The 14290-nt window shown below is 41.0% G+C and overlaps 1 protein-coding gene and 1 pseudogene across 7 annotated transcripts in view; one reads left to right on the plus strand and one right to left on the minus strand.

Moving 5' to 3' along the window:
* The window catches only part of ZNF462 (zinc finger protein 462), a 151961-nt gene that overhangs the window by 103560 nt on the left and 34111 nt on the right, over nucleotides 1-14290 (plus strand). For all 7 annotated transcript variants that reach the window (XM_032164801.2, XM_032164804.2, XM_058445231.1 and 4 more), the window contains 2 exons: nucleotides 6533-6800; nucleotides 8658-8794. In XM_032164801.2, coding sequence (XP_032020692.1) covers nucleotides 6533-6800; nucleotides 8658-8794 — 405 coding nt within the window. The remainder of the gene's footprint in view (nucleotides 1-6532; nucleotides 6801-8657; nucleotides 8795-14290) is intronic.
* On the minus strand, nucleotides 13298-14076 carry LOC116475511 (large ribosomal subunit protein eL8-like; annotated as a pseudogene).

The raw sequence follows: 14290 nt of genomic DNA on the forward strand, positions 1-14290 counted from the left end.
GGCAGGACTGGGGAGGAAAATGAATGGCGGTGGGTCATGAGGCCTGTCTCTGATGCGTTATACCTGTTTAAATGTGCTGCCACAGGGAAGGGAGAAATCTGAAACTTTGAAGGAAGAATCTCACAATTTGAGCTCAAACAAAGTGGTGAGCCATTTACCAACATTCAGAATGCAGAAGGAGATGTTTAGGGAAAGATGGTGTCAGTTCTCAATGTGGTGAGTTTCAGGAGTCCATCAGACACAAAGCTTGAACAGCCTTTCAGCTTTAGATGAAGACTCAGATGATCACAAAGCTCGGTAGGTTTCCCATTGCAGAATTCTGTTTCTGGTCGCTACAGATTCCTGGATCACTGTCGCATACATGAAAATACTGAAACTATTTTTGTCCTTTGCCTAAGTTTATTAGCAGTTGTATAATAGAAGTTGCATGGCACCCCAAAAGTTTCCTGGCTATTAAATAAAGTACATTTTTAGCTGCCCTCTTACCTTTGTTCGTGTGCCTTTCTCAAATTTTCTTGACTAGAAATATTATTTCTTGACTAGAAATAATGGTCTATACGTCTAGCTTATTTGGGTTCTCCCTCAACCTCCTCACTTTGGGCATTTACAATATCTTAAGTTATCCACAGATAATATTCTGTTTCTAATGGCCCATGCTACCAACCATTAGTTGCTAAATAGTCTGCTTTTCGGAAGAAAATTACAATCCATGTATTATTTTGAACTTCCTATGCTATTTTAGAACTTGGCGATTTTAAATTGTCCCTTACACAACCTACCCCACCCTCTGATGTACATGTTTTTCTGTTCAGACTCATCATTTCTTTACCCTAGGGAAATTAAGTCATTTTTTTCATTGTGATAATAATGTAGTTGTTGAATTTCTGTTTAGTTCCTCCAAAATGTACGACTTAAGGTGGAGGTGTAGTGAGTTGAACGTTTAGGTAGCTGCGTGTCTACTGTTGATTTCATTAATTAGCACACTAATTAATACTAGTTATATTTATTAATGGACACTCATAGTTCTCTTGACATCCCCTCTCCATCTCTCTCACTCCCACATTCTATGAGGCACAAAGTGCTGCTGATTTTTCCTTCCTTCCCCTGCCTCTTTATAAATACCTCTATTAAAACATTTTGTTTGCATTGTATCACAATCAATTATTTACATCTTTGTCTGAGAAAGTGAGTTGCTTGAGGTCAAGGCTCAAGTCTTACTGTCCCAGAACAGGGTCTCCTATTTACTTAAATGCTCAGTAAATATTTGCTGAATGAATGGGTGTAATTGAATCATTTGCCCCTTGGCCACCTCTAAAATTTGCTTGCCTAAAATTCCTTGTCTTTTATTTTTTCTTGGTACTTGATTCACACTGACCAACAAGCCTGTCTTCCAAGTCTGCACAAAAATCTAGCTCAAATATAATTAAATGTAGTTGCTGGCACCAAGGTACCTTTGCTGCCTTTCACCTTCACTCATACTCTCTATGCAGGGCTACAGAAAATTGAGAATTGATCTCTGGTATGACTTCCTCTTTGTATCACTTAGAGCATGCAAGGGGGCTGTCCTCTGTGGCTCCTACAATTTCCTGCCCAATTGACTCTTATTCTTCCTTGTGTCTTCCTTAATCTTACAATAGCTGAACTCTCCTGTTACTGTTCATTTGTTCTCTTTGCCTCTTTTAGTCCTTCAATCAGTGGAGTAAGTTTGTTAGACATGGAGAGGCCTATATTTTCATAAGTCAACTGCTCAGCTCTCTCCCCTAATAAATATGAGTTTCTAGAAGGCATCTCTCATGTCTTCTTTGACTTTGGATCCCCAGAGCCAACACATGACCTGGCACTAGCACAATGTTAACTAAATGTTGTGGAATCGGAACTGTGAATACTCAAGAAAGTCTCATTCTCTTGGGCTTACAGTCCATTTATTTGTCATTTGCCTTTATAAAGTCAAATTTCTTGTGATTGTCTCTATGCTTACTAAGTTTTGGAGAAAAAAAGGAAAAAAATCAAAACAACTCAAACTGTTATTCTGGAAAGCTGGAATTAGCAAAAAAAAATTCCAATTTCTCCAAGAATGTGAAAAATGAGAGGGTTAGGATGTCCCATTTAGAATTCAGCCCTTACCTGGTTTGAAATCCTGAGCTGTTCAAGAGCCACGAAAAAGCACCCATCTCTCATTTGCATTTGTGTATCTTTCTTTTCCTAGCCAAACCCCACTTGAGGAATGTTAGAGTGTTATTATTTGTGGACAATTTATCAAGCATCTAACTAAAGCATGACATTTAGACAGATAGGTTTCCAGTTCTGGGTATTTGCAGGGCTTATCTTCACAACATGCTTCTAGAAATGTCTCCTGTGTAGTCCCTTATTTTGTTTATATAAGCATTTTGAAATTTCGGATATTCTTTCTCTTTTCCTTGAGTCTTGCTTTATTTTTTTTCATAATGCTTCAAAATGTTAGTGTTTTCTTCCCTATTCATTTTAATGTTATTTTCTATCTATTCTGTTATCATTTGCCTCTGTTCTAATGTTATTTTCTTAACTATTTCAACCTTTCTACCACTTTCTCTCTTTCCTCTCTACTATGTGTTTATTGCTGAAGCAACGTTCATGTTCTTTTTGGCTCTTCTGATTTGTATCACAGAACCCTAGAGGTCACCATTGAGAACAGATGCCTAAGACACAAGACTCAGACTTTATAATCAGACAGGTCTTTGTTCAAATCCTACCACTGCTTCTTCATGTCTATGTGACCAGTCATCCTCAGCTTCAGCTACCTCACTGGTAAAATTGAGATGTAAACCCAATTAGACCGCACACCATAGTTGTGAAAATTAATTGCTGGCTTCTGAATAAATTCTAAATCCTACAGGCTCTGTGACCATCATTGCTAAAATTCTAATTTGATCCTGATTTTAATTCATTTCTTTTGATAGCTTACAAACCGGAGAACTCCATATAACTTAATTAAATTTATTTTATGACTACAATTATACATTATAATTTCATTTCTAAAACTTCGCATATAATTAAAGTCACAAGTCAGAGAATAAAACTCTTTTCTCAGACTGTGTGTGTCAGGGTTGGTTGGTTGTGGTTGGTTGGTTGGTTGGTTGGGAACGTATGGTGATGCTAAGCCATGACCTGCTTTTAAAGGTGGACCATCTTAGTCTTTCCTGTTGGTTCCATTGTAGATACCACTGGCCATACAGGTGTTAAAGATGTAACTTGTGTGAGCCGCAGTTGGGTGCAGAACTTCCCACTGAATTCACATCCATGTGATTCAGCTGCTGTATTTCCCCATGACCAGAAGTCTGACTCTCCCAACACAGGGATATTTTTAACCTTTCTTTCCTTAAGCTCAAAATGAAAGAAAATAGTCTTAATGATGATTTTTAACTTATGTGACATGCCCTTCGCAGCTAACAATCTGTTTGCCTTTCTAACCTGGGCACAGAACGACCTCCTTCCTGCTCTTCAGGCCATGCTTCATGAGCAAACAGGAATTTTATGTAGCTTAGCAATTGGGCTTTTTAAAGATCGGTGGAATGATACACACTCATGTCTTTATCACTTTAGTGCCCAAAGTGCTAAAATCCTACATTATTCACAAATTCCACGTGAGCGAGAGTGAAATTGAGAATGTTGGCAGCAAAGAGGAAAGTAAAGCCCTAAGAAAATCCAAAAAGTTGTAACCTGGGCATTATTACAAATGTATCCTAAATGATGGGATTTGCTTATTTTTGTCAATAAACCTGTCCATCTGATTTTAACCAGAGGGAAAAAAATTTTTATGATATGGACACATCAGCTGTTCCTTTTGCACTGCCATTTGAGAAGGGCAATGAGCCTCTGTTTCTTGGAATGCTTTTCCCGTGACTTCTTGCATTTTTATTTCTTCAGGTTTTCCATACTGTATAAATATCAGAGTTAAAATATAGAATTTGTTTTTTGAAATGGGTGAAATAATGTGCAATAGGCCCTAGAGACAAGATAAAAATGTGTTAACTAAAAGAGATTGGAGTCCTTGGAGGGGGTCTGCCTGACAGATCAGTGCATGTGTTGAGTTGGGGATGGATGGAAGGTCTGGGAGTGCATTCAACTGGCTTATCATCTGGCTAGGAGCCGTTCATTTCTTTATTGTTCTGCTAGAAAGGGACTGAAGATGTCAGGTACTTGGTATCAGAGACGACTACCAGCATCCATACTAATCTGGGAGATCCAGGGATGTGCCTTGTTATGGAGGGGACTGTGACTCCTTTAAGACCTAGACCATCACTTGGGAGATTTGTTTTTGGTCTCTGGGTGGATTTGTGGATGGTAGACAGATCACAGGCCAGCAGGACCTGGCTTTGGCCTTGTTGGTTATAGAATTTCTATTCTGCAGAGCTAAGAGTGAAAACTAGGACCAACATTACCAAGAGGACAGAAGCTATCTGGGGATCCTGGCTGGCAGTGCTCAACTTACAGCTCAAGCCTGTGATAACAAGAGAGGTGGAGTGTGTTTTGTGCTTCACTGTGCATGTGTTTCAAGCAGAAACTAGACTTGAGGGCTTAAATAGAAAACATCTCAAACAATCCATGAAATGGTAAACAAACCTGCTATTGAATGAGAAGAATGAGAAGTTGACAATTGCATTATTATTATCCAGAGTGGGTTCATCAGCTAGGGTAGAGGAATAAAGAAAAAGGAGATAAAAGAACTGGGTAAAACGAATTCAGTTGTCATTCCTTTCTTCCTTTGTCTTCCGTTTACACCTGGTAATGAACCTATGGAGGCTTGGAGACATGTTCAGGTTTCCTTTTGTTTTATTTTTTTGTGTGTGGCAGGTTTGTTTACAATTTCCAAAGGGGTTTTTCTCAATCTTGAGGAATATGAATTGAGGAGGCGGGGAGGAGAACAAGAAGGGGAAGATATTTGAGTGTTTTGCAGACAGGCGGTGGCCCAGCAATCAGGGAGGCTGCTCTGCTTTTGTTTTCCTGTTCGAAGAGGCTGACGGGATGGATGGTGCTGGTTTCATCAAATATGGGTTTTAGAGAATTCCTCCATGCCCTGCCTTAGGGAATTATGCTTTGGAAAATTAAGTGTCCATCAAATCAGGAGGAGGCTTGTACAGTTTCTATCCCCTTTCCCCCCTGCTTTTTGAAAGGCTTAAGAAAAGAGCCCTTTGTTTTCTTTTCAAGGAAAGTTACACTGAAATTCATCTGTGTGGTATTCATGGACTTCATTTGTGTCATTCATAGGCAGCTGTAGGTTATACAGGACAATGTTTTTGAATTTCTAACCTCCACATTGAAAGCAGCATGTTGAGAAAAGGTTCAAGACCTTTTACTTTTCCTCTCCCCAACCCCTTTATTTATTTATTTTTACTTTTTTCTCCCTCTCTTTTTTTTAATTCAAAGAAGAAACGCTGAGATTTCCCCTCCTCCCTCCTAGATCAGATTTCTCCACCACATGCCATTGAAGCTTCTCGGGGTTAAGATTTGTGCCTGTCATTTCCAACATTTTCCTCAGAATCGCAAACTTTAAAATACCTTTCAGGGAAACTTGTTTGGAATTTCATTTTAATGGGATTTATGAATAAATCTCCATCTTAATGCTGACTAAGCTTTAAACATCCATTCCAGGAGAACGCTATTGGATTTTTATATTTTAAAATTTAAATCACTTGAGTGTGAAGGCATAAAACATTTTTATATTTGTGTGAGTGCCTTGTGCTTGAGCATTTCTGTTAAAGACTGATTTTTTTTTTTAATTTGGTTGGCTTGAATAAATCTGGGCTGCAAAGGAGGAGATGTTGCATCATGTCCTTCCTTTCTCGTGTAGACGCCTGTGTACATTATGCAGGTTTATTTTCTCACCTACAGGGAAGGGTATTCTGTGGCAACCTGTTGCCATGCTGCGATTTCCTTTAAAAAAACAAAAAACAAAAAACAAAAAAACGGTTTACTTTCTTCCTACGCTTTGAAACCTTTAACCTCAAAATTTTATTTTTAAATGCCATGAGCCCTCAAAGTCAGATTAAAAGAGGTGATAGTTCCTCCCGACATGCATTCCCCAAATCTGTGTTGTAGAATGTAAATGAAGATAAAAGATGGAATCATAATCATCCCTCTTAAAAAAAAAAAAAGAACTCTCAAAACTAACGTTGGTCAAAAGATGCAAACATTCAGTTACAAAATTAATAAGTTCTGGGGATCCAATGTGCAGCATAGTGACTATAATTTATAATACTGTGTGGTTTACTTGAAATTTGCTGGGGGAGTAGGTCTTAAGTGTGTTCCCTGCACATTACAAATGGTAACTGTGAGGTGATGGATACGTTCATTAAATTGATTGTGGTCATCATTTCACAGTAGATACATATATCAAATCATCATCTTGTACACCTTAAGTATAAACAATTTCTGTTTGTCAGTTATACCTTAGTAAAGCTGGAGGGTAAAAAGAAACCTGATGTTAGGGGTTTTCAAGCATTGATCCTCTACTGTGTTCTCTGTGCCCCGTGTCATTTTTCTCGTCTCTTCACAGACTCATCATATTCAGAGCCCCCAGATGTTCAGCAGCAGTTGAACCACTATCAGTCAGCTGCCCTGGCAAGGAACAACAGCCGTGTTAGCCCTGTGCCTCTTTCTGGGGCTGCTGCTGGCACTGAGCAGAAAACCGAAGCCGTGCTTCACTGCGAATTCTGTGAATTCTCCTCCGGCTACATCCAGAGCATCAGGCGCCATTACCGGGACAAGCATGGTGGGAAGAAGCTTTTCAAGTGCAAAGACTGCTCGTTTTACACAGGCTTTAAGTAAGTGATGTAATGAACAGCTGTGGAAAACAAGGTGGCTGCCCCTGTTCCACCCCTCACTGCAGGCTTCCCTTACGCTTTCCTGCTTGGAGCTTATGGGAGGCCCTGCCCATGTGATTATTTAGGGGTTGGGTCCAGGCTTCATGGAAGGAGGATAGTTTCAGAAGACTGCTTTGCGATTTGGGAAGGGATGAAGAGCTATATCAGAACAAATGAGTTTTAAAATTGGAGCAAATGGGCTCTCAAGTAGTGTAAGATTGAAGCAAATGATTTCCTCCCATGCTTGGAGTGGTGTTTCCCTTCAGAGAACTGTCTCCTTTCCTTTTTTTAGCTTTCGAAAAAAAAGTATGTTCTTGGAAGCAAAGTCAAAGTCAAAAGAAAACATCCGGCAGTAGTGTCTTCCCTGCTCCCTGATAGAAAATTCTTTAATTCTTAAGATCGTAGTATTGAAAGACATATAGAGAATCAAGACCCTGGCACTTCCAACACTACACTTGAGCAATCTTAGAGAGATTGTTCCAGTCTAGAAAAAGAGAATCCATAGTCACCCTTGCCCCTGTGGATGACAGAATTGATGGACTCAGTTAAAGAATGGAATGCTTCCTATGATGTAATCTAAACTTCTGTAATTGAATCTCATCCTGTGAGATAGTGTTTAGGTTAGTGGTTACAGGTGTAGAGTGTGGAGCCTGACTGCCTGGGTGATTCTGGACAAGTCACTAAGACACTCTCTGTGTCCCTGTTTTCTTACCTATAACATAAAGATAATAATAGTACCTACATCATAGGGCTCTTGTGAGCAATAAATGAACCAGTGTATCTTGAAGTACTTAGAATAGTGCCTGGCACAAAGCAAACACTAATAAGTGTAATAATATCATAGATAGAAAGCTATTATAATAATATGGCATTAGATTTCGTAGATAAAAAGCTATTATTTTCTGTTCCTATTGTAATCAGGATCTGAGCCTTAGACTACTTCAATACATGCTTCACACCAAGAGGCTATGGAAATTAGGCTTCATGTCAAAAAAAAAAGAAGAATTGGAAGAAGTCTCTTTCCCACCAGCATCGTAATAGCTGGGATTTGATGGAACATGTGTTCTATCTCTATTAATTTGCTCCAGTTACTTTTCAGATAAATACATGTGTGATTTGGTGCTGAGAGAAGGCTAGAGGACCCCAGAGGGCAAGGGCCGACAGACAGGCAGGCACTTTCTCCAGAAAGCGGCACTCGGGTTCACAAGAAAGGGTCCCTGCCCATTAAAGTCTTGGCTTTATCGATCTTAATGAGACATTTAAGGTTTTGCAAACGTTGAAGATTTGAAAAGGATGGAGGAAGAGGTAGCAGTACCATTCCACCTTTAAGCTGGTACAACAACACTCAGTTTACCTAATCATCAATCATGATGATTGACTTCCTGGACAACTTGTCCTCCCCCCCTTACCTGTGAAGAATTATACAGGCAGTTTCTAAGTCAACCTAGCTTTAAAATAATCTCTCTCCTCCCAAGCATGATGAAAAATAGTTCCTTTTTTGGGATTTTGTTTTCATACTCTTAATAGACAATTTTTAAGAATAAAGTGTTTGGGGAATTTGTTTCTTTTCAAACTAGGCTCAACCCAGCCCAGGGCACGGTTTCCAGAAGGAAGTTACTACCATTTGAAAGTGTTCAGATTTGGTTGAGTGACTAAGTTTCTGGGTGGTCAACAAACATGATTAACAGACTTTTTTTTTTAGCCCCACAAGCAGGAGAGCCGCACTTGGACATATATAACACGTTTGCCAGCAGGAAATGTGAAAATGCAATGATGCCTGGTTACACGCATCACCTCTCTTCCCAACCTCTCTCCTAGATCTGCTTTTACTATGCACGTGGAAGCTGGGCACTCAGCGGTTCCCGAGGAGGGCCCCAAAGATCTTCGCTGTCCTCTCTGCCTCTATCACACCAAATACAAGCGCAACATGATTGACCACATCGTGCTGCACCGAGGTAACCTTTCTAACTTGGTTTTCTTGGATGCAGCGGGGGGCAGGCAGCAGAGATGTCCTTCTAGGGATGCTCTCTCAGAGTGGCAGTAGCACCTGTGCCTTGTTCCTCACCTTATCTTCAGGCAAGAAACCACAGTGATAACCACAGTGACAGCCAACAGGGCAAAAACACCTTCCTGCTGGGAGTATTTCCTCCACCTGGAGGGAGGCAAAGGTGATGGATTCTGCAGTGAACACTTCTGTAGGGCTTCCCAGCATGGGGGATTTGTACATTCTGAAAATTCTGCCACCCACAGCCTTGCGTAGACTGTATAGAAGGAATGAACAAGAAACAAAATGGGTGGGTGAAAGCAAATGTGAAATGTGAAGAGCTCTATGGCTGTGAGAGATTCTTTCAAGAAGACCAAAATGATTTCCAAAGCAGAACGTGGAACTTCCCTTGAAATGGTTGGAGGGAGAGAGAATTCTTTAAAATAATGTATTTTATACATTCTAATAATAGTCTCTATTATATATTCTAATAATAATTAGAAAATCCATGGGCTTTGGATTTAAATTCTGGTTTTAGAGCCTACTGTGTTTAACCCCTCCATCCATTAAAAGAGATGATTGTACCTATGAGATAATGGGTAAAGTGTCCAGTGGTTTTTCATAATGGATGCATAATGACTGTTCCATAAACGTTGGTTCCTGCTGATAAACAGTGATACTTCTTTTAAGTCCACTTTGGTCTTTCTTTGAGTTGCATTTACCCTTGGCCAATTAAAACATTGTTAAACAACAGGCTTCCTCTGCATTGGAAGGAAAAATATGTTATATAGAACCTGTTTCGTCCTGAAAGGATTCAAGCTACAGGTGGATAGAAAAAGATTACAGGAGTGCTCATTGCCAGTCTTGATTGGTGTTTCTACTCATCTTTCCATCTACTTCATTCTTTCTCTCTATCCCTTCTTTCCATCCTTTTCCCTCCTATCTTCTTTCCTTTGCCTCTGACCTTAGAAAGCCTTTCAATATTTGTCACATATGCCTCAAAAGCAATGAGTGTCATCTGTTGTCTTGCTGAGATGTCACTCACTCTGAAATGCTGTGTATTTGGGGGCCATTGGCAACACACCTCACATTGCCCCTGAGCCATTGCCTTTGGCCAATACATTTGTGACATACCCATGTCCATGCAAACTCATTGGAAGACTGGACATTTAACACGCACAGATTTCCCTCCTCCCCCTTGCACTCTAATGAGACATGAGATCGTTGCTGGCTAGGATGTCCACCTGCAAGCTGGGAGAAGCATCATAGGAACATTTAGGCAGGAATTCTTGGCCCGAGTGGTCCCGCCCGGTGTTCTGCCTCAGTCACCTGGCTTCCGGTCCCCCAGCCCATGTGTTGCGGTGGCTCTGTGCCCTATCACAGCTTGGTAAGGGGCCATCAGCAGGGCTGCTGCCGAGCAGACCCGGCAAGTCTTCACTTTCTGTGGTTGGTTCCTTTCTTTTCCCATATTGCTGCCTGGCAGGAACAGAGCTTTGATGCCTAACAAGCTCAATGACTTTCCCTCCCTGAGCTGAGAACACAAGAAAGGGGGAAGCAAAGAGAGATTAAACACTACGACCACAAATACTCCCATAGCATTCTACCCTCAACAAAGTGCCGCTTACACACACGGTCACTTCATCTTCCAGCAACATTGTGAAGGATACTATTACTGTATTCCCGTTGTATGCCTGTGAAACTTGAGATTGAGACAAACTACTTTTTTTAATAATTTAATGTACTTATTTGCCTTATACTTCATTTCACAAAGGTTTTAAGATATCTTAAAGACGTGTGTGCAGAACTATAGGTTTAAAAACAAATGAGGAAATTGGGGTAAATGCAAAATAAGAAGAAACTAGTGGAAATTTCACCTCTAAGTATGAAAAAGCTATCTGAGAGTTTGGATACCCAGTGGATACCATGAGGTGCCATGCACTTGTTCACAGCGGGCTGCAGATTTGGCCCTGAGATTCCTTGCCTACCATGGTAGAAAAGAAAACCACGAAGCAACCAGATTTCAAGTGCTTGTTAGACTTCTTTGAAATGTTGTTCAGGAAATTTTCAGGAATCCTAGACACTGAAACCTAGAGGAATTTGTCTAGCAGGTTTTCCTGAAGGGGACAGTGTATGACGTAGTGCATATTGTGCCCACCATAAATACAATAGTAAGTTTTGCAGGGCCCATGAGAGCTGGAATCACTCACTCAAAGTCACCCAACTGGTAAGCAGTCAATCGCAGTCTTTTGATCCCATGTCTCATCACATTACCTGTCACTGGTTATTTGTGGTCTCTTCTGTTTACTTGTAAAGATCATTTTCAGAGTCCTTATCAAGGTCAGAAAACATCCATCTGAAATGAACATGAGCATTTGAGGATTAATAGTAATAATAACAACATTAACAATAATAACAACAATGGTTACTGTTGCCGGTTGCTTGCCTAGCTGGTACTGTACTAAGTGCTTTACAGTGTGTCATTTTATAGAATTCTCGCAAAACCCTATGTGGTGGATGACTGTTATCCCCCATGATGAGGAAATAAATGGATTCAGAAAGGCTAACAACTTGACGAACATGAAATATCTAGTAAGTAGTCCAGCTGGGATTTAAACCCAGGCTTGTCTGACCCACAGCTCTTGCCTTTACCCACCAGGCATCACTCTCTCACCCTGAGAGAGGTAATGTCACCCTGTCGAGTGTTGTAGTAGCTGTGGCAGCTGGGTTCAAAGACAGAATTATCAGAGGAGGTCAGAGGGGAAGTCCACGGATCCACAGGCAGCGGAGTGCCTCAGGACAGCCGTGTATACCATCTGTGTCCCGGCCTGGCTTTGGTGTCCGTCTCTACTCAAAATGGCAGCTCAGTAGGAAGCTGACCTTGACAAGTCGAGAGACAGAGCTACATGTCTGCCTTGCAATTTTGAGTTGGGGTTGATCTCAAAGTAATAAGATGTGGCTCCTTCTGCATCTGTCCTCTTCCTGCTCTACTCATGACATCCTTGGTCTCTCAGGTCCACAGTACAAGATCTTTCTGAGGTCTTAGTTAATTAAAGTATGTGGGATGAAAAGCAAGAAAACCAACTTCTGAACTGGCCCAGAGACAGAGCTACTGCTGGCAGAAATAGAGTTTCCATTGCTTTTTGTCGGTATAAATTGATATATTTAAGAAGGGAGAGAATCTACTTCGCTCATGGGAAATCTGAATATGAACTAATCAGGGATTTATGTTGGCCACAGCAAAAGAGAGTATGATGTTTACTCATGTGTTCAGCAAACATTCATTATTTGCTTGTTACGTGCCACATTATGCTTGGTTCTTTGGGCAAAATGGGGAACATAAGACCCAGTACCCACTCTCCTCAGAGATGAGCATGTGCGTAGTGTAGACAAGACAGTGAGTGATGGGTATCTAGGTTTATTTCTGTTTGTAGTAGAGAGGGGTGGCTTTCAAACTGAGCCATGACAACATTTCAACAGGCAGAGAAGACTTAAGGCAGGGCATATTAGTTTGCAAGGACTATTGTAACAAGTGACCACCAACTGTGTAGATTAAAATAATAGAAATATATTCTCTCACAGTTCTGGAAGCTAGAACTCTGAAATCAAGGTGTTGGCAGAGCTGTGTTTCCTCTGAAGGCACAAGAGAAGGATCCTTATTTGCCTCTTCCTAGCTTCTGATGGCTCCCAGGGTTCCTTGACACTACTTGGCTTATAGCTGCATCAATCTCATCTTTGTCTCCATCTTCATATGGCCTTCTTCTCTATGTGTATCTCTTTGTGCCCTCTTTTCTTCTTATAAGAACATTAGTCATTGGGTTTAGGGCCCACCCTAATCTAGTGTGGCCTTAACTGATTGCCGTCTGCAAAGAACCTATGTCCCAATAAAGTCTGGGGTTCCAGGTAGACATAAGTTTATGGGGGACACTCTTCAACCCACTACACGAGGGAAGAGACAATTTAATAAACCACTGAGGTCAGTGGAAGCAAGACATGTTTGCAGAATGTTATTAGACATTTCCGGGGTCCTGAAGAGAATAGGAAGCATACCAGAGAAGTATGTTCTGGCCAAAGTATGAAGCGCCTGGATACTAATATAGAAGTTGGAACTTTAGTCAGTAGACAGATGGGAAGCCAGGACAAATTCTGATCAGGCTACTGATGAGACACTTATTGAATACTAATTTAGCAAAGGTTGAAGCAAAGGATTGGTAGACCCATCTCATTCAGGAACCGTGAACTTAGGTCAGATCAACATTTGATGAGATTGACCATGATTTGATGAGTTTAACTAGGGAAAAAATAAGCCCTGAACTTCTGTTTCAAGGATGAAGTCAGTGGTAGGACTTTTGGTAGGTTTTCATTCATGCAACACATATTTATTGAACACCCACTATATGCCAGCATTATTTTGCTTTTGGCTTTTTGAAGGAGATTTTTTATTATTTTTATGTACAGAAAACCGAACAGTGTACATTTAACCCAGTTTAGTGGCAAGTTTTTTAGCTTCTGCCTTTTACAGCTTGGCAACACAAGCCACAGATTTTGGACTAAGGATCTTGCCTCCTCAGTGATATGGGATCTCATCATATCTGTCATTGTAATTGGTCCTGATGGCTTCTACCAGCTTAGCCAAAGCACCTTTGTCTTCCAAGTTAACGTGTGTGAAGGCAACAGTAGTGCAGATCTCCCTGTGGACTAGACACCCCATTTTGGCCATCCCCTTGACAGTACAATAGGGGACTCCCTTCTTAGGACTCTGGGCAAGCAGGAAGACAGCCAGCTCCATGGGATCCACATCATGTGCAGTCACCGTCGGCTGAGCTTTCTTGTTCTCTACCGAGGTGGTAAGAGTATTAACTCCTGCTGGAAGGACAGGTGGCCTCTTCGTGGGGACATTCCCTTTGCTGGCAGCTTTCTTCTCAATGCAGGCCAACAATCTTCTTCTCTTGCTTTGTCTCTAGCCAGCTTAAGCAGTTGAGTAGCTGTTAGGGGTCCAAGTCATGGGTGAACTGGTTAATCACGGGAGTCATTCTGAGCTGCTTATAGGGTAGCCCTTTACTACTATAGCCAGAAGTAGTGGGAATATTTGACAAAGGGACTAAGGTCCCTTTGGGGCTGGAGGTCCTGTCTTATGCCAACATTCTTAAGCCTTTTCTCGAACAGGGGATTCACCACCCTCTTGGCCTCCTACTTTTTCATGACAGCAGGAGCCAAGGCCATCTTCTTCCCCTTGGCCTTTTTTTCTTTTGGCATCTTGGGCAGCTGGAGGAGACAGCGCTAGCATTGTTTTAAGCTGTAGGGATACAGCCATGAAGAGTCAGGCAAGGTTTCTGCACTGAAGGAATTTGAACTTGAATGAGAAGAGAGACTAAAAAACAGGTGAATAAATAGTTTTATGAGGGTATTCCTATTGAGCTGATCACCATTGGAAGCACAATGTTTCATGCTTAGCTTTGCCCATATATAT

The sequence above is a fragment of the Hylobates moloch genome, unplaced genomic scaffold (genome assembly GCF_009828535.3).
Source record: "Hylobates moloch isolate HMO894 unplaced genomic scaffold, HMol_V3 SCAFFOLD_10, whole genome shotgun sequence".
NCBI lineage: Eukaryota > Metazoa > Chordata > Mammalia > Primates > Hylobatidae > Hylobates > Hylobates moloch.